The sequence below is a fragment of the Fusarium solani genome (assembly GCF_023522795.1).
Source record: "Fusarium solani strain SB1 chromosome Unknown bctg00000005, whole genome shotgun sequence".
Taxonomy (NCBI): Eukaryota; Fungi; Ascomycota; class Sordariomycetes; order Hypocreales; family Nectriaceae; genus Fusarium; species Fusarium solani.
In genome coordinates this window covers 1557062-1579151 of record NW_027072153.1, presented here as the reverse complement: position 1 = coordinate 1579151, position 22090 = coordinate 1557062, and the positions used below count along the sequence as shown (strand labels likewise).

Here is a 22090-nt window from a genome sequence, read left to right as displayed (position 1 = left end):
CTGGAGTAGAATAAGTCCCCGTTGTATCCACTCTTGGTGTCTATCATGATTGGCCCAGGAGGAAGCAATTGCTGACCCTGCCAGGCGCGGAGGGGGAAACATCAAGGGGCGGGAAGGCACCGGCGCTTTCCCAATCCTGGCGTCGTCTTTCCACTCCGAACCTCCATTCCATCCTGCCCGAGCTACTGTACTGTACAGCAACAAGTCCTGTATCCCATCCCGCTGGCTGGCTGCCTTGTCATCCACCACTGGCTTCATCCATCGCCTTTTCTCGTCAAGCAACACTACCCAACACGGCCCACCAGGACTATCGCATGCCCACCACCGGGGATGCATTACAAATGCCCTGGGAACAAGGGATCGGACGCCATCACATCTTTGCAGCCACGGCCGGCTCACGTCCGTTGTGGTATCAGTCTCGTCTACTGGGCTCGCTCACACGCACACGATCGGTGATCATGATGAAAACACACAGGCAATTTAGAGATGTTTGACATACAAGAAGCCAATCATGGTCGACCGGGAAGACCCTTCAGAGCCATAATCAACCCTTCTCTCGTTCAGTCTCGCACCACATGCATGGCTCTATCAACCTTGCGTGGCTCGTGGCAAAAAAAAAATGCACTGCGCGCACCATCGCATCTACAGTGGGGTGCTCGGGTGCCTTGACTTCAACTCTCAACATTGCTTTGTTGTGGTGCGCTGCATTGCTTCGCCTGGACACTGCGCGCTCACTGTGCCTACGTACGCAGCGCGCCAGGCTTGGCTGGGGCTGGGGCTGGGGCTTCTCGTCCAGTGTTTGCGCTGCCCGCTCGTCCGCTCTCCTCTCCGCTACATCCGCCATCATGACCGTTAACCATGGCCCCCGATGACATGCCTTTCTGGTGTTGGAGGGGTGGGGTTGTGGGAAACCCGGTCTTAACTCAACAGCAGCGGATTGAGGCACATCCACGCATGCCAAAGCCTCCTGCGTACTAACATCAGCGGTGCAGGGGAAAGTCCTGATTTTCTCCTTGCAAACTGCACGGATCTCAAGCCGGATCCATGCGCCCCCTCTGTTGAGTTGCACAAGGTTCTGTCTTAGTGGCGCGGGCGAAAAGTGCATGCCACTTCTTGTTGCCTCACCTGCGACCCCAGCAGCTGGGATAAAAGACCAAAGACTATTGCCAAAAATTTACACCTGCCAGCTACCGACCAATGACAGGTGACCGTTATCGTTGACTGACTCTGCGAGTCTCTGGCAGCCTCCTCCCTCTGCTTTGGCGGCCAAAGTACATTTGCGTCTTTTAGCTTCTGGACCTCGTTCAAGAATCACTTGCTAGGCGCACATTCACACTCGCACGGTCGCTTGCTCACCATCAAACACCGGATTAAGACGCCGTCCTATCGGCCGATGTCCACGGTTCAACACCGTCAAAGAGACCGCCTCCTCTCTCACGAGATATTGACGCTCCACGGCTGGGCATTGCCGTCCCAAGTGCGAGCTTGGCGCCTACCGTCAAAGTTTGGTACATATCCCTGCGAGATGGAAATGGACCGATGACCAGTGTGGCACTCTGACCTCTAGAATCCCGCAGCCAAAGATGCCCTCATGTCATGATCCTTGGGGGAGCACATGAACCCGTCCATGACTACGGAATTTGCCCCGGATATGCATCCACACGACGTCGATGAATTACAACTGTGGATTCGCCATGCCTCCAACCTAGTTTACACCCCCGAATATAATCGCTGTTCCAGGTCATACACAGGCCCCTTCTTCTCCCCATCAGTTGGCGACCCACCAATCCATGCCCCAGCCCTGGCGGATGTGGCCTCGAGCATCCATTCAAGATGCCTTCAATTCGCAATACGCAACCGCCTCGTGTTGCTCCACGCTTGTTTGACCAAGCTCGCACGATACGTATCGATTCGTGGCTCAGGGGCGCCATGCTTGGAGGCTCAGAGTCCTTTTGCCGAGTCTGTTGGATTTTCGTTGTCGCTTCGGTATGAGGCACCTCGAAACAGGGACCTCAATGCTGGATCCAACCAGGTCAATTTGATGTTAGAGATCCAACTCAGCGCCGCTTCCAATTGGCTGCCCTTCCCCTCCCTGACTTTGACGGTTCCAGCAGCCCCCAGTCGTACTTATTATTCTCGCCCGCCACTACGGCCAGCATGCCGTGGTCTTGTCCTGTATGACCAGGGCCAGCGGGTCTCCAAGGAGGATCATTGGACACTTGCGATGTGGTTCGGCTGTCTTCTTTCAAGCCTGAACATGTGCCTTTGGTTCAGCTACTGTTCCTTTCATCGGCGATGGTCAGACGCGTCTCTGGAATGACGAAACATACTGACACTTGGCATCGCTTGACCTGCGTGTGTTATGCTACATGCGACGACTGGCAAGTCGAAGCCACCCCGATGCGGATAGCGATTGTCTTGGGCACAAGACGCCTTCAAGTTAATAGGCTGCACGAGCCCAGAACTAGCACCCGGTGCCGGTCCGGAGCTTTGCCCTAGACTAACACCGTGACACCGGGACTCTCGGTCCGCAACACCATTATTCTTTCTGGTTGCCGAAGGTAGCATGTATCCATCCAGCTTGTTAATGGAACGAGAGACGATACGATACCCCCGTCCACGAGTCAGGGAGGCGTCTATTTGCAGCGATAGGGCCGTGGCCACGGTTGCTCCTGATTTGACGGGCGAGAAGCAAGCCAACAGCAACATGTCCCGCAACAAGAGTTTTGGGTTCAGCATGCCATGGCCGGCTGCCAGGCAAAGACAGACAGGTGTGATCCACTAAAGTTTTACCATTCTAAGCAAGCCACCGCTCATGGCTTGGGGCTCTCGTCTCATCAATAGCCGCTCCAAGCCCCTCGGCTCGAGGTAAGATGCGCGAATATGTTTATCGACGGGATGGGCGAGGAATTTGTGATGCAAGGATGCCCAGGCCGGGTTGGAAATCCCACGCTTGCGGCCCCCATCACCAAGGCTGCTGGTGCTGGGCATGACCCATCTTGAGACTGTGAGGGTCTCGAGGAGATGAGATTGCCAGGGCGGATCATCCCCCGCCAGACTATCGATCTCTCTCGACCTCTGGCGGCGCTGAGGTCACTTCGTGGGCTTATGCAGATCTCTTCGTCCAAGAACCCCCTTGGGCAGAAGTTGAACTTGAAGTGCACTACACAGCCAACTCCGACGAGCCTCCCGTGTTGTTTTGGTGGCTGCGCAGTCTCGCCTCGAGTAAAGCCCACATTATCCTTGCTCGATGCTGCTCGCCTTTCCAGGCTCGTGGCAGGCTGATGAGTCCAGGCCGTGCCACAGCATCTCATTCTTGAGGTGTCTGTCGGTAATTATTCCAATCAGAATGCCAGGGAGCCTGCTCCAGCCTGACCTGCCTGTTGATTCTGAGTGTGTGATATCACGACAGGGAGGGCCGCTGGTGGTTCTCCGTATCCGTTGAGTGTACACAAGTGCGTATTCCTCATTTCGATATGGATACTCTGTACCTTTACTCGCAGCGCTCCTGTCGCTTAGTCATGTCTGGGCATCTCTTTTCTGCAAAGCCAGGTCGGCCCAGGACATGGTTGGCGGACAAGATACTGAACCGCCTTTGGCGATGTCTCGTCGGCCAGGGAGCGACGCGAGCCTTTGAGGCGTCAGAATCTTTGAATGTCAATGCTCATCGCTCTGTTGTTGATGTCGGGTTGTCGGCAGGCTACCCAGTGAGGTCATGACCGATGCAGATCAACGGAAGGAGTTCCCATGGGGTGTCCGGTGATTCAACTTGACAATCTTCGCTCGAGGCCCGTCGAGAGCCATGAGGCTGCATCATGGTGTAAGTCCGGTGAGATGGTTGCCCTGGCATAGGGTAGGTTGTCCATGGGTGGATAGTGGTCAGGCTGGTTGCTGCACCCAGACCCCGGTCCTATAGACTCGTGCAGGACCGTCTTGAATTGTCACCTGAATGTGAGCCATGGCTTGTCATTGATGTCGTTAATATTCGCACACCATCTGTTCATCGCGAGGCTCTTCTATCCATGAGGGCGGAGAGGCGACAAACTAGCCAGCATCCAGGATGCTCCAGGCAGGGAGAACAGAACAAGCTCGCCGCGGGGCATATCATCCAACTGGTTTAGGCGCTATGAAGAAGGATTAGTGCATGGATTTGGATAACTAGGGCACTCTGAAGCCGCCGTAGCACGGGGCTCATCAACCTGGCAGTGGTGGCGTGACAGGGAACCATTCTCGTCATCCCGAGTCCGCCCAGTCTTAGCACACGAGAGGTCTCAGAAGGGAGATGTCGGCCCCCGCCATTAACCTGCGACTCGAGCAGCTTCTGACAGAGCAGAATAACGTGTCGAAAAGTCTTGGATTTCTGTTCGACCGCCACTGCACGACGGGGAGTGAGCCAACAACGCCCCGGCGGCGGGGGTTGGTTGATAGGTGCGTGAGTGAGATCGGACCCTCCCAGCTCATGACTTGACTTGTCAAAGGATTGGGATCCGAGGCTCCGTCACCGTGAACTCGTCCAAGGTTTCGAGAATCGGGACGGCGACGGTCAACACGAGTTATGACGAATCCCGCACAAAGAACGTCTCAACAATGTCCTGCCGGCCATGCCCCGTTCTTCGATCCATGTTTGCCCTTGTTTTTTTCTTTTCTTGCTTCGTCCTTCGGTTCTCCTTGCACTAAACCGTATCCCCTACCGGGTCCTGGACACACTTGTTGGTTGAACCACACACCCCCATGTCGGGTGGACCGATCAAGGAAAGGCTCACCCCCTCAAAAACTGGGCTTGGGCTGGCAACGGCCGGAGATGGCAAAGTTGCAGCCCGTCGTCTCGAGCGTTGTTTGTGTTGAGAGCTTTTTTGTATGTTATTTGCTAGAGTTTCAACGCTTGGCTGGTTTGTCTTTTTCGTTCGTCGTTGTAAAGGGGGTGGTGGCATGGTTCTGGTCTAAGAAGGGAAACAATGTACCAAAAAAAGGGGGGGTGTAGGTTTAGGTCCAGCTGAATGGCCTTCTGCAAGCACTTTACGCGGTCGGCGCGTTGGACGAGGGGGAGGGAGACTGACGCCATGGATCTGGGTCCTTCTCTCTGGCTGGCCTCTTTTTTGAGGGGGGAACTTTGTCTGTTGTTGGTCCGTCTCAGCGCTCGGGTTTTTGGTCGTCCGTCTTCCTTCCGAGCTCGAACTGTACTCTGTGCATCAACTAGCAAGGCGAATCATGGGCGTATGACAATGCTGCTGATGTCTCGTGGGGAGGGGCGGCGTCAGCATTCTGCCGAGGGAGGAGAGGGGAAACGCCTTGTTGAAGCGATCTTCTCTCACTCGTGCATGCGTCAGATCGACCCGAGTCGAGTTTGTGTGCATTTCTCTCTCTCTCTCTTTCGCCTGTCTCACATTTTCCCTTGTTGCCTCTCTGCTGACTGGCTCACATGAGCGTGCGTGTGTGTAAATGCGGGTTTCAAAGGTTACAGGTTGTGAGTTGTGACTGAATGCAGCCATGTCCTTGTTCATTACAACACTCGTCGAGGCAGAAACAACCCGTGATTGGCGAGTTTGCCGCTCCGCTCCGCAAAGCAGGGCTCGGCGTAACTTCTTCCATCTGCATATCATGTCTGAGAGTTCCCAAGCACATTACACCCTCCTGTCCACTGTTGCCTACCTACCTCAGCTTGTCCGCCCTCGCCCAGTCGTCGTCCGAGACGCCCTTGACCTGGTTCAGGTACTCGCTGAACTTCTGCGATGACCTTAGAGCGTCCCGCATGTGCTGATAGCGGAGCGTCTCTTTTCGGAACTTGGCCAGGTGCCGCGCCATGGTGATGATGTTGCGGATCTCGCGCCCGTTGATCTCGTCCCGCGCCAGCTTGGGCAAGTTCATCTGCAGGTCCTCCATGTCGACGCGGTCCTTGGTGCGAGGGAGCATCTGCACAAAGTTGCCCCAGATCTTGAGCCGGTCCTCCTCGTCAAGTGTCGGGTAGCCCAAGGCCAGCTGGATGCGTGACTTGAAGGCTTCGTCAAAGCTGCCAATGCGGTTGGTCGTCAAAATGAGGATGCCGTCATAGTACTCCAGGATACGGAGGAATACTACCAGCTGTAAGTATGTATCCCGAGAGGGGACGGGGGAGTCGTACTTGAAATGATGGCATTTCGTTTCTGGTCTGAAAATGACCTCTCCTCGAGAAAGACGTCTGCTTCATCGAGAAGGACCACTGGATGAGGATCAGCAACAGCTCTCCAATTAGTGACTGGCAGAGTCCCCTACCGCAACCCCAGGCTCTCCCTATCTCGAGAACATCGCCGAGATACTGGCCACAGTTAGCATATGGACTGGACCAGGCGAGGGTGATAGATTAGTTACCTGTTCTACCTCCTTAGGCTCAGTCCCGATATCACCGCATGTCACCCTGTACAAAGGCCTCTCCTGCTCCTCGGCGATACTTTCTGCCGTCAGAGTCTTTCCAGTTCCAGGTCCGCCGTGAAGCAAGACGAGAAGCCCCTGTCCTTTGCCTTCGATGATGTCTAGCCCCATGTTCTTCCTTTCTCCATGGGCTGACACCACGGCCTGGATCAGCTCTTTAGTCTCAGGGGGCGCAACAAGCTGCGAAAACGCCCTCTTGTTCCAAGTCACATCGGTGATGCGGTCTACCTGCAAGGTCTCTATTGCCTAGTCAGTGAGTGCCGTGACGTTGCTTCGCCCCTGAAAATACTGACTCCAGGTCTTGGTGGTGAAATCAAATCCGTGGATGACTGGCGGTAGACAGTAGAGGAAATCCTCGGGCGGTTCCTCAACCCCTAGCAACTCATCTTTAGCCCAAGCTTTGCCGGGAGCCCCTTTAAAAATGTTGTTGCCAGGGTGTAGGCGTCTATACATGTCGTAGTCGATCATGAATCGCCTCTCAGCCTGTGCGACATTAGGAAAGTGCTTTGATGGGATCGGATAGAGACAAACTTGAAAGACACTGTCTGCGCCATATTCGTTGTAGCAGACGAGTTTCTGACGCCTGCAAGCCCAGAATCTTTGTCCTCTGGCAACCAACTTTGCTTTGATGTCCCCCGGAGCGAATCTCAGTGGGTAGCTGGGAAGGCTCGTTATGTCTACGAGCCTGTCGTACTGATGACGAACCCAGCCAGGAGTTTGTGGTATTATAGCAACCCGCCAGTAACGAGTGAGGTGGCCGTTGAATTCCCAGGAGCAGAAACGGCGACCACGTGGGCTGTCCGCGTCTGGGAACCAAGGGACAATGGCACCACTTCCTGGCCCGTTACCACCAGGGCAAAAGACTAGCTCTCCAGACCGGAATAATGCGTCAAGGTGTTTCCTGTTGATTTTGCTTTGGGCAATCAAGGCATCGGCCTCGTCCCATTCCTCCCTGTAGTTGCTCTCTATCCACTGACACAGAAACCGGAGTGAATCTCTCATCAAGTCGCCCATTTCAACCTCTTCAAGAGCCTCGATGAGCATATTGCCAAAGAGGTGGAAGAGAGAGTATGGTCTTGAAATTACTTCGAAGTGATCATCTATCGAATCGGCGTCTTCCCACTGAAGAAAGTCGGGAGGGTTCTGAAAACCAGGAAACCTACCGGGAAATGCCTCGAGGATGGCCTTAATCCCATCCTGTGCAGCATTTCCGACTAATATCTCACTCTCTTCAGGCTCTTTGGGGTAGTGATCTTGCCTAAGAACCTGACCAAGACGCCTGGTTTGCCCTTCCTTAGCCAGAACCTCACGGACTGTTTCCTTGTCACATTCATATTCTTCGACAACCCCGAATGCAACTTCTGGATGGTCTTGAAGGTATTCTCCGTCGTCAGGGATTTGAACGGTTCCTCTGAAATGGCAGTTTTCGGTGTCGCCCTTGAAAAGGCGAGGAGGGTCCAGGTAAAACCTCGTCATATGTGCTTCATGCATACACCTACAGCTCACGCGATACAGCGTTGCAAACTTGACAGGTTCGTGGCAGCGATGAGACCCAGTTTCCTCATGAATGGCCTCTTCTTCTACATACTCCGGGGGTGTATGGCGGGCTGTCTTGATATGTTGGAGTTCTTCCTCGAGCAGCTCGTTCTCGACCTGGAGGCGGGAAACCGTAGACACAAGATTATCCATAACCCGAGAGATTGCAGAGTCTGGTTGAAGATCTTGACCAACTAGGTCGCTCAACTTGGCGGTAAGCTGTTCGGAAAGTCGTTGCGCAAGGTCTGCGACTGAAGGACGCATCATCAAGTGTTAACTTGATGTACAATGACATTCACAGAGAGTTGGATACCGTACCTTTCTCCTCAGAGAAAATCTCATCACCCCCCTCTCCTCCATCAGGCTGACCATGATCGCGGCCGTTGTACTCCAATGTTAGATCCGGTGGGTGTGCTACCGGCCGAAATTGTTGCGTATCGAAGCCCGGGTTATCGAGGCGTGGTGGACCAGGGCGTGGCGGTTTGGGGGGTTGCTGATAGACCACTCTTCGGGCCGCTACATTGACGTTTAGTTGAGTCCATTAAGTATGGTCGAGATCTGTAAACATACTTGAAAAGATATGACCATGATAGTTCGAATGGTCTTGCGAAATAGTTTTGTCCATGGTCGAGTTGTTGTTTGTTGCTGGGTTGTAGGGATTGCCCATTCTTCCTGGGACAGCGGCCATGCCAACCTCCAGGCTCTCGGCGTTGTTTGAATCTCGAGACGCCATTTTAAGAAAGGTATTAAGTAGAGAGGTAGGTAGCTTGAGATACAGAAAATCCTGTAGGGGCACAAGATGGAAGAAAAGGAAGAAGGTGCCCAAGGAAAGATCTACAAGAGAGGAGGCAATCGCAGTCTGTGGCCCAACGTGGCAGGCACTGCACGTAAGCGCTCAGAGGCGGGGTAAAAGCCTCAAAATGGATGATCAGAATTGATATTGCAGACTTAGCCTCAGGCGTTTTCGCATTGGACTGGTTGTTGCTGCATGGGTAGACAGCCTTGTTGAGAGCCTGGTCGCAGGCCGCAGGACGCCCAACCACCGAGGCTCTGCCATTTTCAGGCTGCACCCTGTTCCATGGACATGACTATTGCGACTCTCATGAGAAGAAAAGGGCTGAATAAAGGAGACTGAATGATTCCGAGTCGTATTGCTTTTGTATACGATTCGTTGCTTCGAGTTTCATGATACCCATTTCTGCGGAGGCTCTCAATAGCGACAGGCAAGTAAGAGAAGCTGTTATGACAACACCCAAGCCAGAAGAATGTTCGCCCAGAGTAAAGACCTGGTTTAAGTCAGAAAACCAAGAAAATCTGTATGATATACCGATCCTAAAGACACACACATGTGCAGGCAAACGCTGACTGGGTTTGTTCAGAGGTGACACGGAGAAGATTCTAAAAGAGGCATTCCAGAAGGCAGTACAGTTCAACCGCGATCAAGCACAGAAGAACCGAAAATATGAATTTCCGTCCTTGAAGTCGTCGACAATGGATAGTGTGCTGGAAGAGGTACGCAAGGCTGAGGACCAGCAGAACAAGAAGAAAAGCTCCAGGCACCGATTCACCAAAGAAGCGGCTCGGATGTGGACCAAAACTGTCAGCAAGATCAATACTTTTAGTAAAGTCATTGACGTTCTGGTATCAAGCCATCCGGAGTACGCAGCGCTCGTTTGGGGATCTATGAAGTTCCTGTTCTTGGTGAGTGTGACCGTGAAACTTACATGGATATCATTGAGACTTTCTGCATAGGTGACTTTGAACCATCAAGAACTTTCTGGAAAGGTTTCCGAGGCATTCTCTACCATCAGTGACGCCCTTCCAGAGGTGGATTTCCTGGCCAGCGAGCTATATCCAGTACCTCGCATACAGGCCACTCTGGCAACCATATACGCCCATATCATTGACTTTTGCACCCGAGCTCTGAGATGGTATAGTAAGACAAGGGGGAATTTCATCAGAAAGACGTGGACGGCGATTAAGGATCCATGGGCACTGGAATTTGATGATGTGGTGCGTCAAATACAACACACAACTACGAGAATACGAGAACAGGCGGCGGTCGCTCAGCAAGCCGAGACAAGGTATCTCAGTTCCATGGTTTCGCAAATGCAACAGGTTCAACAAGAGGTCCTGAGGCTTCAAAGAGAGAGAAACATGTCTGATTCCCGTTATGGGCTGCCCGGTAAGTTGCTGAGAGAATGAGATGGCATAGTATAATTCGCTGAGTGGGAGTTCAGGTGATGCTACTCTTCCACCTCTGAGACAGCCTTCATTGCTCGGAAGAACCCCTCTTGTGATCAAAGAGATGGCCAAATACTTCATATCTGTACCGTTCAAGCCGGAGAAGGCTCTCGATCTGGGAACGACATTGAGGGATCGCCGACGGATGCGAGGAAACCCCGTCCCGGATCAGCTCTGGACATCGGCCAAGATACGAAGCTGGATCTCTCAGCCGGGTTCGGCGCTTATTCAAATACAAGGGAACTTGGTAGCGGCTGATGCTTCACGGGACTTTGCCTTGGACATTGTTGAGCTAGCGAAAGAGGCTGACCTACCTTTGGCTTGGTATGTGAGTTCACAGTTGGCGAAGCCCATGACTGTCCCGGATACCTGGCGTTCTCTCGTCTGGCAGGTCCTCGAGCAAAACTCGGAGAGCTCATTATACAAGAACTTGACTGAGTCTAACTTCCACTCTTGCGTCACGGAAGATGACTGGATATCCCTTCTTGTCGCTGTTCTAGCCGAAATACCGCAGGTAGTTCTAGTCATTGACTCTCACAAAGACGAGCGAAAAACCCGCCAGACAATCAGAAAGTTCTGGAACACCTTTACTGAACGAAAGGTGACCACCACGGTCAAGATGCTCCTGCTGACCTACTCAAACCCCGGGACGCCAATGCCAAGCATGCTGCCCAAAGATGATGTCGACTTTTACAGTCTGAAGATGAGCCATGATAGGAGGCCCGGTATGGCGAGGGCTTTGATGTATGGGAGCCCGAGAGGGCGAAGGGAGGCGGGTAGGAGACGAGGTGGCGGAGCGTCTCAGCTCAAGCCGTTTATGGCGAAGTTATTGGAGCAGGGGACAGTTGGACCAGACAAGTCATGATATATGAAACGGTGGCAATGTTAAGGAGAGAGAGTCTTTCGGGAGTGAAAGAGAGGGGTTGGGTATTGGTAAGGCAACGAGGCAGACTGTTTTCCTTTTGCATGTAAGAAGCAAGCTCTAGATGGGTCTACGTGTTGGATACATGTCCCTAGATCGGAGAATTTACTCACCTTGCAAAACGCAAGTTATCACAAGGCTCTTTCCAACCAATACTGGTAAGTCCAGCCCTGGCCATGGTCGGGATATTGATAGCGGGGATGGAGACAACTCAAGTCACTCAGATGATAGGCCCTCTTTCTTCTGGCCTATAGGATTTTCCCTCTCAAAAGAAAACATCTCTTCAGCCCGTGGGTAAAGTGATACCGCAGTCGCCCGAGGCCAGACGGAGCTCTCTGCATACGCATTGGAGCTGAAGCTGCACCCCGACCTGTCATGATAACTCATGACGAGTTGCAGATCCTGCTCATTGGTAGTCTTGAGCTGCATGATGATCATCCCCCCTTTGGTCTACGCCCTGTCAGTTACTGTACTACCCCCGGGTCTTGGCTGCCTCTCTGCAAGCGGCATCTCTTGTCTTTTTTAGATGGACAAATCACGAAAGGTCTGATTGTAACAGAGAAGGGTCGTTTCATGTTTACTCGGAGTTCGGCATCGCCTGGAATAAGTGGGAACTTGTTGATAAAGTGGGCAGTGACAGACAAAGACATGGATGTGTAAGAAGAACAAGGACCACGGCCGCGGATGTGCGCAGTAGACGCAGTATCATCCTCGTCATAACATACTCAGGAAATTCTTTTTGATTGTCTTCCGCTTCAGCCGCAGGAGGGGAGACCATCTGGCGGTCACCAGCTTCTGATAGAGGTGTGTAATGCGCTGGACTGTTTTCCTGCAAGTCATGCTGTGCATGAGGATGATCAGCGAGCCCTGATTTGTTTCCCTTCCCCCCGCCATCTACCAGAAAGTGATCGACACTCGCTTCCTGGAACACGGCTTCCCTCCATTTTCGTTGTAAGAAGAGTCGCTTTAAGCGCCGGCTCGTAATAGTCTCCCTAGCTCACACATAAACATGGCATCTTCTCCCTCATTCTTCTTTCCTTCTTTCTTCTTCTTTAACATACCAAAAAGAACAGACCATTCCTTTTGCGGCCTCTCCGTTGCTTATACGTCATCGTCGACGTTTAGCTAGGACATCCCTGCAAGTTCCCCAGCACGAGACACCGAAACCGAGCCCGGCGATTGGAACGCACCCTCTCTAGCAGCAGACCTCCAACGGCGCGTGTGATTGATTGCTTTTGTCTTCTCCTCGCTCGCCGTCGCCGAATCCCGACTCGGGTTGTAAGTCTGGTGGACGCTGACTCTTTTTGTTCCCCAACACCGCCGGTCCATCTCCGATCGGCCGACTTCTTTTGAGTCGGTCTTTTTAGCTTAAAAATCACCGGAGCCAGATTAGCGATTAAAGACAAGAAGCATCAGCACGCAATACAAGCTTATAAGCATCATCAGAGTTGTCGAGCCTTGATTACAAAAGCACCTTAGCCACAAGCCTACAACAAGACAACAACATCCAACAGAATCACCAGAAACTACAAAACACATCTTTTACAACAACACAAGAACAGAGTCTCGAAAACTTGACTTCAGAGGTTATGGACCGCTCTCGTTCATTCTCGCGGCCAAGCACTGGCAACCGCAAGCCAAGATCACCATCTCCCCCTGCCACTAGAGGCAGAGCTACTTCTCGCCCTCGTCCTGTGTCCTTCCATCCTAGCACCCGTGGTGTTTCTCGTTCAAGGTCGGGGGTGAGAAGATCGTCAGAATCAAGCTCTCGCTCGTCCTCTTACTCTCCCACTCGCCGTCACAGCCACAGCCACCATCGCCAACACGACAGTCAACATGGCAGCCAGCACAAGAGCAGCCACGGCCAGTCTCATAAATCATCCCACGGCCAGGAGCATCATCACGGCCTCTTCAAAACTTCGGCCGGTCTCATAGCCGGCATCGGCCTTGCCACCGTCCTCGCCCACAAAGTTTGGCCCAAGGGCGTTCTCTACGGCGACGCTGAAGAGTGGGAATCCCGTCCTCACCCGAAACACCGCCACTCGGACCGTCACGAGCACCACCACCGTCATCGCCGTGCCTCGGATGCCGAACGTGCTATTGACCGCGCCAGACGCCACGGCGGCGATGTCGTCTACTACGAAGAGATCGGCCCCTTCCCAGGCCGGAGACGCTCTGCGGCTCTTCAGAGTTACGAGAGACTATCCCCCGCTGAAGAGGAGAGGATACGCCGGATGTCCCGGGACGAGCACCCCCGTGTGGGACGTCTGCCCTATCCCGATGAGCCCTACCCCGGCGAGAGCTTCTACGAACCCGAGCGCAGGAGACATTCTGTAGCTCAACCAGTTGCTGTTCCCCGCTGAGCGAGAGACTTGATAAACAAAAGTGGCTTCAGCGAGCGTCATTCTAAATTTGATACGTTTTACATCAGATGGGATAATGAAATGAAATGGGTTTCTTTGTTATAGGACTAAGTTTGTTATTGGGAGGTTAAGATTGTTTAACTGGGCTGGCACCTTTCGTTACTTGGCAATTTTGATATCCGATACGAGACAATGATTTGACGATTTTAGTTATTTTACTCTTTTTATAACGTTATTGCTTTAGAGATACACATTTATATATTGTGTTGCTTCAAACCAATGAACTCTATGTCATGCGCTCTGTCCACCAACGCCTTTGCAATAACCCCAAACCGTTCCTATATGTTTCAATCATAGAGTTCAAAGTGAAACTCGCACGTGTAGTATACATCATCTTCTCCACATTCAACATCGTTAAGCCAAGCTTGATCCAGGGGATGATGGGCTGCTTGGAGCGCTCTCCACGCTCTCCCTTGGTCTCATCGCCTCCACAGCTTCCTGCCAGGTGTCACCAGCGGTACGTCTCACAAATGCTGTGTTGAGACAATCGCCAAAGTATCTTTCCCGTCGAGTTGTCCTCCTCTCACCTCCTTCCAGAGCCGAGTATGCGCTGCGAGTGGTACGCATTCTCTTTCTCTTTCCACCCTCACTCAGGAGGTTGCTCAACTTGAGTCTCTCCTGCATGAGCTTGTTGTCAAACTCCACAATGCCTCGCACCCATGGAGCAATGTCCAACACGATGAGCTTCATTGTGCGATCAAACACTGATGGGTCCAGATGGCTGGATGCCGCTGCCTTCTCATTAACAGCAATCGGGTCGAACGCCAGCGCCAGGTCCATCCGAGTCATAGGTCTCGTGCAATGCTCGAAAGAGTCGTCCAGAACAGAGACTGCGCGATCCTCCGCCAATGGCTGGAGAATGGATGGGGATGTGACATCGGTTGTTGGAGATAGTTTGAAAAGTCTCTGTCTCGTCAGGGATTTGAGAGAGATTGAGAGGCCAACGCTGGGCATAGATGGTGTCGACTTGGGATCCGCCTCCAGGAGGCGACGGCCCACAATGAAATCATCTCTCGTCTTGGTCGGAATTTCGGGCAGTTCTGGATCGAGCACCTCCTGGAATCTAGTTCCCAGCGAGCCACTCGAGATAAGATCCGCATCGCTCATCGAAGTGCAAAACTCGTCGAATGCCGCCAGAGCGTGAAGTCTCTGGCTGGGCTCCGATGCGTTCCTGGTTATATCGTCGGCCCAGGATTGGAGATGCAAGCTGTTGTTCCAGTCACCCATGTCAAGTGTCCATGAGTTCCAGCACTGCTTCATCACCTCTTCCTCCGACTCTAATGGGTCTAGGCATGTGGCAGTGAGATCACGTCCAATCCATCCCATACCCTTACGGTAAGTGTCTTCGCTCAAGACCCGAACCACATCCCCATTCTCATCTCGGTCAGAGCCCTTGGGCCATCGGAGATAGAACCAGTCGAAACCACCTTTGCGATCTCCAACGCTAATCTGACACCAGTAGTTGAGTTCTACTAGGGTAGCTCTCAAGTCGTTGTTGCGAGACTTGTATAGGGCCTCGACGGCCGAGCGTTTTAGCAGATGGCCCTCATTTGCTGCAACAAGTAGGCAGTGATCGATAGCCAGGTCGGTCGGTGGATGAGAGAATCGGAAGATGCCGTGCAAGTTGAGGGTCTGCAGGGGCACCATGTTCTCGTCATTGCAGGTCATGATGAATGGCCGTTTTGATTGTACCATCATGCCCATCAAGGTTGCCCAGAACTGCTTATCCTCTTCGTAGAGAACATCCACTTCTTCCAAAAGGATGAGTGACTGCTTCTGGCCTTGGCTTCCCTTGGTTATTTCGTTTGACTTTGCTTCGGTAGACTTCTTGGTTGGCTTCTTCGAGGCGGCAGCTGCTTTGGGCTGGAAAAACGCCGTCATCATGCCCTGCTTCCCCGACTTCAAGTCTCTGGTTACTTCATCCTCCTCTGCCTCTGTAGTAGGGTCGGCGCGGTGCTGTTGAACGAGATGATTGCGCGTCATATCACCAACTTTCTCCAGAATATCCTTGCCGCTTCGCCTGCTCCCTGGGTTGATCTCGAAAATCTCAAAACCCAGCTCCTTGGCTACAGCGTAGACGGCGGCTGTTTTCCCGCTGCCATGGGGTCCGCTAATTACCACTGTATTCGTGAGACGTCCTTGATCTTTCCCTCCTTTGGCAGCTGCATCTCCGCTTCGGATAACCGTCTTTTTCGTGACTCCTGAGCCAGCAGGCGCCCAGTCATCGTCATCCTCGGATACCTCGTCCATTTCATTCGCTTCCTCCTCGCTGTCGATAATGAAGCCATCCAGCTTATCCTTCTTTCTCTTCTTCTTGGGAGCAGCAGCCGATTTAGCCTTTCCCTTTGCCCCTCCTGCGTCAGCATTGCCAGTACCGACAGACTGAACCTTGAGTGTTTGCAACCATTCTTTGAGCAGAATAGCCTCCCTGCCAGCTTGGAGAACCTCGGCTGCTGTGCTTGGGGCGTACTTGTGTGTCCAGGACACACTTTCGCATGCAGACTTGTCATATGCGGAAAGGCTCGTCTCGAGTTCTTCATATAATCTAAGAATGGCCGGATGTGTTCTTTTCGGCTGAGCACTGGGGGCCCTATGTCCTATTATGTCGTCGTCGTCCTCGGTAGGGGTGGGCCACCATGTTCGAAGTTCTGACCGGATGCGCTTCTGAGCCTTTCGGCCACTTTCAAAATGTCTCGTCGGGATTCGTAATTCTGTTGGTGCTGGCTCGAAGTTGTCATCATTTGTGGGAAGCGAGTTGCGGAGAGCAGTGAGATCCATGCTGGTGCAAAAGCCCCCCAGAACAGATTCATCTGAAGAAACCGTCACTGTATAACCCTTTGACTTCTTGGCGACGTTGTCCTGAGAAACGACCTGAGAACAAAGTGAACCTTCAAGTCCACGAACGTGGGCCATTCCCTTTGCAGGCCAAAGAGGATATACAGCCCCGGGAATCTTTGTTGTACCGGTTCTGATACCAAATCGTGGGAGCTGATGGTCAGAGGTGAAAGGGTTTCGTGTCTTCTTCGGGGACAATGGCGTAGACATAAAGACTGTCTGTCGAGAGGGCCGGTTCTCAGCTGTTTTATGGTTCTCGCTTGTAGCGGGGGGTGTCTGTTTCGCTTTTCCGGTGAAGAAAGGATGTGTAGCTTTGACCAGACCAGGTGCTTTCTTAACAACACTTTCTTTTGGCTTCTTGGCTCGGCTCTTTGAGGAGGTTGGAGGAAATAGTGTCTTGCCGTCCAGGATTTGAGTGATCTTATCACCCATGTCCTTCCGACTCGCTTCATCTCGGCCGTATTTGACGCACACTATGCGGGAAGGAAGGCTTTTCGACTTGGATTTGGGTGGTGATCCGAGTGTCCCTGTTTTCGGGTTCCATTTGAGAACCTTCTTATTTGCGGCATCGGGTGGGTTCGAGGTTGAGACGGGTGGTGCTTCGAGAGCAGACTGTGAAGGGGCTTCGGCGGAAGTCATAGGCGCATCGCTTAGTGGAGGAGTCGGAATGTCGGTGGTATTAGGTTCGGGAGTTATATCTGAAGCCTGCTCCGTGGGAACGAGGGTTGTTTGTCGTCCTTCCCCTTGGCGTTTTCGGCGTGGTCTCTTGGAACCGGGAGCATCTTGTGCAACAGAGCTGTCCGGCTTTCGACGCTTTCGCCGGCCGTTCGGCGAGTCTGACCCCGATTGAGCGCTGTCGTGCTGGTCATCGTGGTCCGGAGCTGTAGGGGGTTGGGCCGAGAGTTCGGAGTGGCGCGCAGGGTCAACGGCGGGTTCCTTGGAGAAGAAAGGGTGAACCTTCTTGACTCCAAGTTCTCTCATGCCTTCCTGGGCCATCGCCTCGACCAGAACGGATCCCATTGATACGTGAAAGGCTGTTCCGAGGAAGCATCAGCAGATGTCGAGTGGCTGTCAGAGCCGAAGATGACGAACCTCCCAGTCAGCGTTAACCCACCATTTCACGATTGAGGATCGCAGAGTGAGATTCGATAGTGAAGAAAATTCGAAAATTGGAGTAAATAGGGCGTTCGAAGGAGACAGAGTCTTTTGGAAGTGGGTGTAGTCTCGTTGAAGACGGCGAAGAAAACGGAAGCGTCCTGGGTAACGGAGCACGGTCAAGGGTCGCGTTAAAGTGGTTGAGCTCCGACGCGTCGATTTGACGCGCTCCGCGAGAACGACCCGGTACGTACCTCCAATACGTCAGGGATTCTGCAGGTGGCAGGTACGACCCCACCACCCAGACCAAAGAGGCCCCACTAATCGGACTTTGGGTCGGCCCGCTCCCAACTTTTTTTTTGAGAGCTTCACCTGTCGGCCGTTCGAAGAAAAGTGCAGGCGACAGCACCAGACTTTTGTCAAGAATTGCAATTCCCAAGGCCAGCGGTATCTTTGGCTCCTCACGATACCGAAATCGCCATGGCTTCTGAATACAGAATTCACAAGCCTTATGTGCTGGCGGCTCTGCCTCGGCCTCTCGATCATACTGAAGGCCGCATTGTCGCGCGAGAGGTCTACGGCTTGCGCGACGGCCAAAAGAAGAGGAAGAGGACGGAGCTGGTTGTCGGCGTGGATGGAGAGACTGCGAGCATCTACGATGTAAGTCTTGTGGTCAAGATATACTGAAAAATGATGCTAATCGCAAACAGGTCCCTGCGTCAAGGCTGATCACCTCGTATCCCATCCCGCCGCAAGAATCTTTCACCTGCCCCCCTTACTCGATTAGAATTCGGCGCGCTGGCAGCAGCGATGTTTCTAGATATACCTATATCTCTACTCGGGATTCGACAGGCCAGAAGATCTCTCTCTTCAAGGATGTTGTGCACCAGGACGGCAAGACAACCTCCACCTCGACCGCTTCTCAGATCCTCAAAGTCTCGCCCATCCGATACATAACCTGTTCCTCGAATGCATCAGAAACTTCAAATGTGGGGGATATCATCGCGGTCTGCCAGAATGGAGAATTTGCTTCACTTTCAGGGGAGACTCTCGCGGTTCAATGGACAGCTTCGTCCAAGTCCGCTGTTCAGGACGTTGTCGCAACACAGATCGAGGGTTTCGAAGTGGAACATGTGACCTCAGGAACCCTGGCCGAGTTCAGCGAGGGTATTTTCAAGGACAAGCCAGAGATCTTCAGTGCTCTGCCCAAAACTCCCGTCTCTGAGCCTGAGCTGATTGCGCTGGTGTCGAAGTCTGTCAGCCAAGGTCAGGAGAGCCGACACTCGGTTATCCTGGCTGCTGCTTCGGGAGTTTCTTCTGCTTCATCTGACATTCAGAAATTGGCGCCCCTTGAAATTGCCCCTATTGGTGCTCCCACGACTCAGGGTGCCGAGTCATCCACCTACCAAGTTGACATCCAAGCTGCCCTCCTGCTGCAGTTGCAGCAAGGGTCTCTCAAAGTCTACGACCTCACCACACCCGTCCCAAAACTCAAGTCTACGGTGCACATGGAGAACGCGGTGTCCTTTTCTCGCCTGTCCCGGCCCTTCGTTCTGTCATGCTCACTTGAATCCATTGGCCTCTACAACCACCAATACCGCTCGATCCATGCGAATGCGCCCCTTGATCTGTCTGAACTCCCCGCTGAGTGCCAAAAGCCCAAGATATGTCAGTTGATCAGCTATCTGCGAAGCCAAGATCTTGTTGTCGCCCTGGTAGACAATGTCCTTGTCTCTATCCAAGTCGAACCGCCTAAGAGCCACGGGAAGCGACGGAAACAGGGCCTCTTGATTGACTCCATCGGTCGAGGAACTACCGTCGATATCACCGCGAAGAGGGCAAAGTCCGAGAAGTTGGCTCTCGAGTTCTCCAAGCAGGTTCCTGGAACGATGACGGAGGAGTATTTGGCCAAGCTGCACGCTGAGCTCGACACAGCAGATGGACTTCTCGCAAAGGACGATCTCAGTGGATGGGAAACCCTGTTGCGCAAACAATTCCGTATGGGTGTTCGATCTGTTCCTAATGGCGACGGCAAGGCGGTCAACGGACAGGAGGACAAAGACTCGCAGGAAGTACCGGAGTGGGAATGGCTCTCAGGGCCATCGTCATATGCTGTGGTCGACCGTCGTTGGGTGCTTTACGCGATTGGACGATGCTTCTCTATCACCATGACTACAGACGAGGAACCTCGGCCAAAGCTACGCCTCAACCTGCCTGACAGTAACGTCACGTCCTACCTGGTCGTTGCCGGGCACCTGACTCTCTCGAACTTGAAGGCAGCATTCCGAGATGAGTTCGACGCGGAGGCATTGGATAGCAAGAATCTCGCCAACGACGTGCTTTCGAGCTTGGCCGACGCCGACCCGTCAATGACGCTCGTCCTGAACTATCTCCAGGCCACACAACTTGGCGAGCTGGAGCTTCTCGTAGCCATCCGAGCCCTCATGCTGAATCTGGATCTGATCCCCGACCCTAAGAAGCCGGTCGGGGCTAAGCTCTTGAAGAATGAAGCACATGATGGTGCCGAGAACTACGAGATGGACCTCGACGACCTGGAGCGGGACATTGCGATTACGGAATACTACCTCGGAGACGACAGCAGTAGTCGCTCACGGGGACTCACATTAGCCTTTGCCAAGCTTTGGCGGCTCCCGGCAATCACGACTGTGAAGGCTCTGCGGGCAACGTTCAAGACGGAGGAGATCCTATCACTCATCTACACACTCAGGGTGGAACTTGTCCGAGGGGCGTGGACATCGCTGTATATCGACCCAACCAGCTTTGATTCCGAGGGTAACGACCCGCCTCCGGACGGTGTGATCACATTGATCTCGGATCTCCTCGGTCGATGCCTCGATGCCGTCGGCGCCGGAGGATGGCTGCTGAACGACGCCATCTCAACCGATAAGTCCGAGACCGGCGACTTGTTGACGGCGCTGAAGCTTGAGGTTACTGCGGCGCTCGAGGGTCTAGAGGAGGCAGTGTATCTGAACGGTGTTGTTGGCGAGGCAGTCCGATTCGGGCTGGCGGCACAGAAGAGTGGTGCAGCCCGACAGACGTGGAACGCAAACAAGCCGATCCCGATGCACCTTGAGGGCCGGGAGTCTCGACTGCTGCCACTGGGGCTCAAGACGAAGCAGCTCCCTACCAAGGACAAGGTGGTGTCGGGCGGCGAGGTGGTGCAGCGCAGCATGCGAGAGACGGGCCACCTGATCAGCCAGAAGGTGGAGGCATACTCGCTAGAGAAGCTGACGATCTAAGCCGTGTGGTCAAGGGGGGTTGGGCCCGGAGCAACGAAGGCTTACTTTTAAGGCAGACAAAGGAGATGGCACTACGGAGGCTACCGTTTGATCCTGGGAGCACGTTGCAGCGACAGCGGCCAGCGACACCACGGAAGCCACATGGCATGCGGCTGAAAAGCTGCAGCGGACATCCTTGACATCGACGGGACTAGCCTCGGCCTTGGCTTATCGCGGAGAGACCATTCGGTGAGCGGATTGGAAGAGGAGAGGCGAGACTAGACTACGCCCAGGGACCGTGGTGAAAAGGAGGCGAGGACGCGGGCCGTGGCAAGACAAAGGAGATCGGCTACACACGGCGCAGGGCAGATGAGGGGTGCGGAATTGACACTGGAACCTAGATTCGAATGGATCACATGTCGAGGGGACTTGGGTTATCTGCCAGGAATATGGCTGTTCTCTTTGTGCGTTGTGTTGTGTTGATTGAAGATGAAGCTAGTATTTCAAAGGTTGGGGCATGTAGATGCATTTTGGGAGAAAGAGGCGTATCAAAAGAAAAGACGGCATGTTTGATTCTCACGTCACACGGTAGTGGCTCTGTGCAACCCATTTCACCGAAACTGGTTCTCACCGTGACCAAAAGTGCTCAGTCGTGCATGAGGCAGAGAATGCACATTTCAGGCATTGAACTAATAATTGCTCTTTTCAGGAGTTGCGAGGTGAAACACGAAAAGAGGCGGGACATGTTGTGCAGCTGTTGGGCTACCCTGAAGCGTTGCGTGTGTGGACGATGGATGACGATGGCGTCTGCCTACCTGTCAGCCCTGTGTCTCTGGTTTACGTGCAGCACCATTGCAGGACTAGTCTAGTCATTGAGTTTGGGTTGTGGTGGATGGCATGTGTAACGTACTGGATCTCGCATCCATTCGCAGTTGGGTGAGTCACTATCATTGCCATCGGAGCCCAATGGCTTCAAGTGCAGCAGAGCTTCGATCAAAGTGCAAAGGCATGACCACGGAAAGCGGCACAAGCAGCCAAGGGTCATCAAAACAAAGTAAAAGATGTCACTTTCAGATGGCTGCCTGCTAAAAACAAGACGTGATGTTGCTCATCTCAGCCCCGTATTATCCCCCATTAAACAAGCACTGCCTGGTATGTCCATCTGCGGGAATCCCTAGCTACAGATTCAAATACGCGAAGCCGAGCTCCCCGTCCCGTAAGAAGCAAGAGGCTCGGGAAGTCTGCGTCTGCAGCAAGCCGGGGGACGTGTTTCAAGGAATGGCTGACGACGAGTGGAGGGATGGGGGGAGTCAGACTGCAGGATGCAGGAGCCAGCAAACACGAAATTCCCTGCATATGGCAGATCGGGCCTTGGTGGTTTGTTGGTGGAG

General features: G+C 53.2%; 5 protein-coding genes across 5 annotated transcripts; 3 read left to right on the top strand and 2 right to left on the bottom strand.

Moving 5' to 3' along the window:
* Positions 1 to 5649: 5649 nt before the first annotated feature.
* Positions 5650 to 8674, bottom strand: MRS44_008914 (uncharacterized protein; the record flags this gene model as incomplete). The annotated part of the gene is made up of 8 exons (XM_065621111.1): positions 5650 to 6071; positions 6119 to 6196; positions 6250 to 6292; positions 6346 to 6644; positions 6699 to 6888; positions 6937 to 8192; positions 8260 to 8457; positions 8512 to 8674. 8 exons carry the CDS (start codon positions 8672 to 8674, stop codon positions 5650 to 5652), a joined length of 2649 nt encoding a protein of 882 aa, XP_065477183.1.
* Positions 8675 to 8740: 66 nt separating this feature from the next.
* MRS44_008913 (uncharacterized protein) lies at positions 8741 to 11050 on the top strand (the record flags this gene model as incomplete). The annotated part of the gene is made up of 5 exons (XM_065621110.1): positions 8741 to 8847; positions 9321 to 9642; positions 9694 to 9954; positions 9997 to 10126; positions 10182 to 11050. The coding sequence occupies 5 exons, from the start codon at positions 8741 to 8743 to the stop codon at positions 11048 to 11050; spliced, it is 1689 nt and encodes a 562-aa protein (XP_065477182.1).
* A 1646-nt stretch (positions 11051 to 12696) lies between these two features.
* Positions 12697 to 13470, top strand: MRS44_008912 (uncharacterized protein; the record flags this gene model as incomplete). The annotated part of the gene is made up of 1 exon (XM_046269734.2): positions 12697 to 13470. One exon carries the CDS (start codon positions 12697 to 12699, stop codon positions 13468 to 13470), a length of 774 nt encoding a protein of 257 aa, XP_046132370.1.
* Positions 13471 to 13884: 414 nt separating this feature from the next.
* Positions 13885 to 17385, bottom strand: MRS44_008911 (uncharacterized protein; the record flags this gene model as incomplete). The annotated part of the gene is made up of 1 exon (XM_046276360.2): positions 13885 to 17385. One exon carries the CDS (start codon positions 17383 to 17385, stop codon positions 13885 to 13887), a length of 3501 nt encoding a protein of 1166 aa, XP_046132369.2.
* A 555-nt stretch (positions 17386 to 17940) lies between these two features.
* Positions 17941 to 20720, top strand: MRS44_008910 (uncharacterized protein; the record flags this gene model as incomplete). The annotated part of the gene is made up of 2 exons (XM_046269733.2): positions 17941 to 18120; positions 18171 to 20720. 2 exons carry the CDS (start codon positions 17941 to 17943, stop codon positions 20718 to 20720), a joined length of 2730 nt encoding a protein of 909 aa, XP_046132368.2.
* Between the last annotated feature and the right edge of the window lie 1370 nt (positions 20721 to 22090).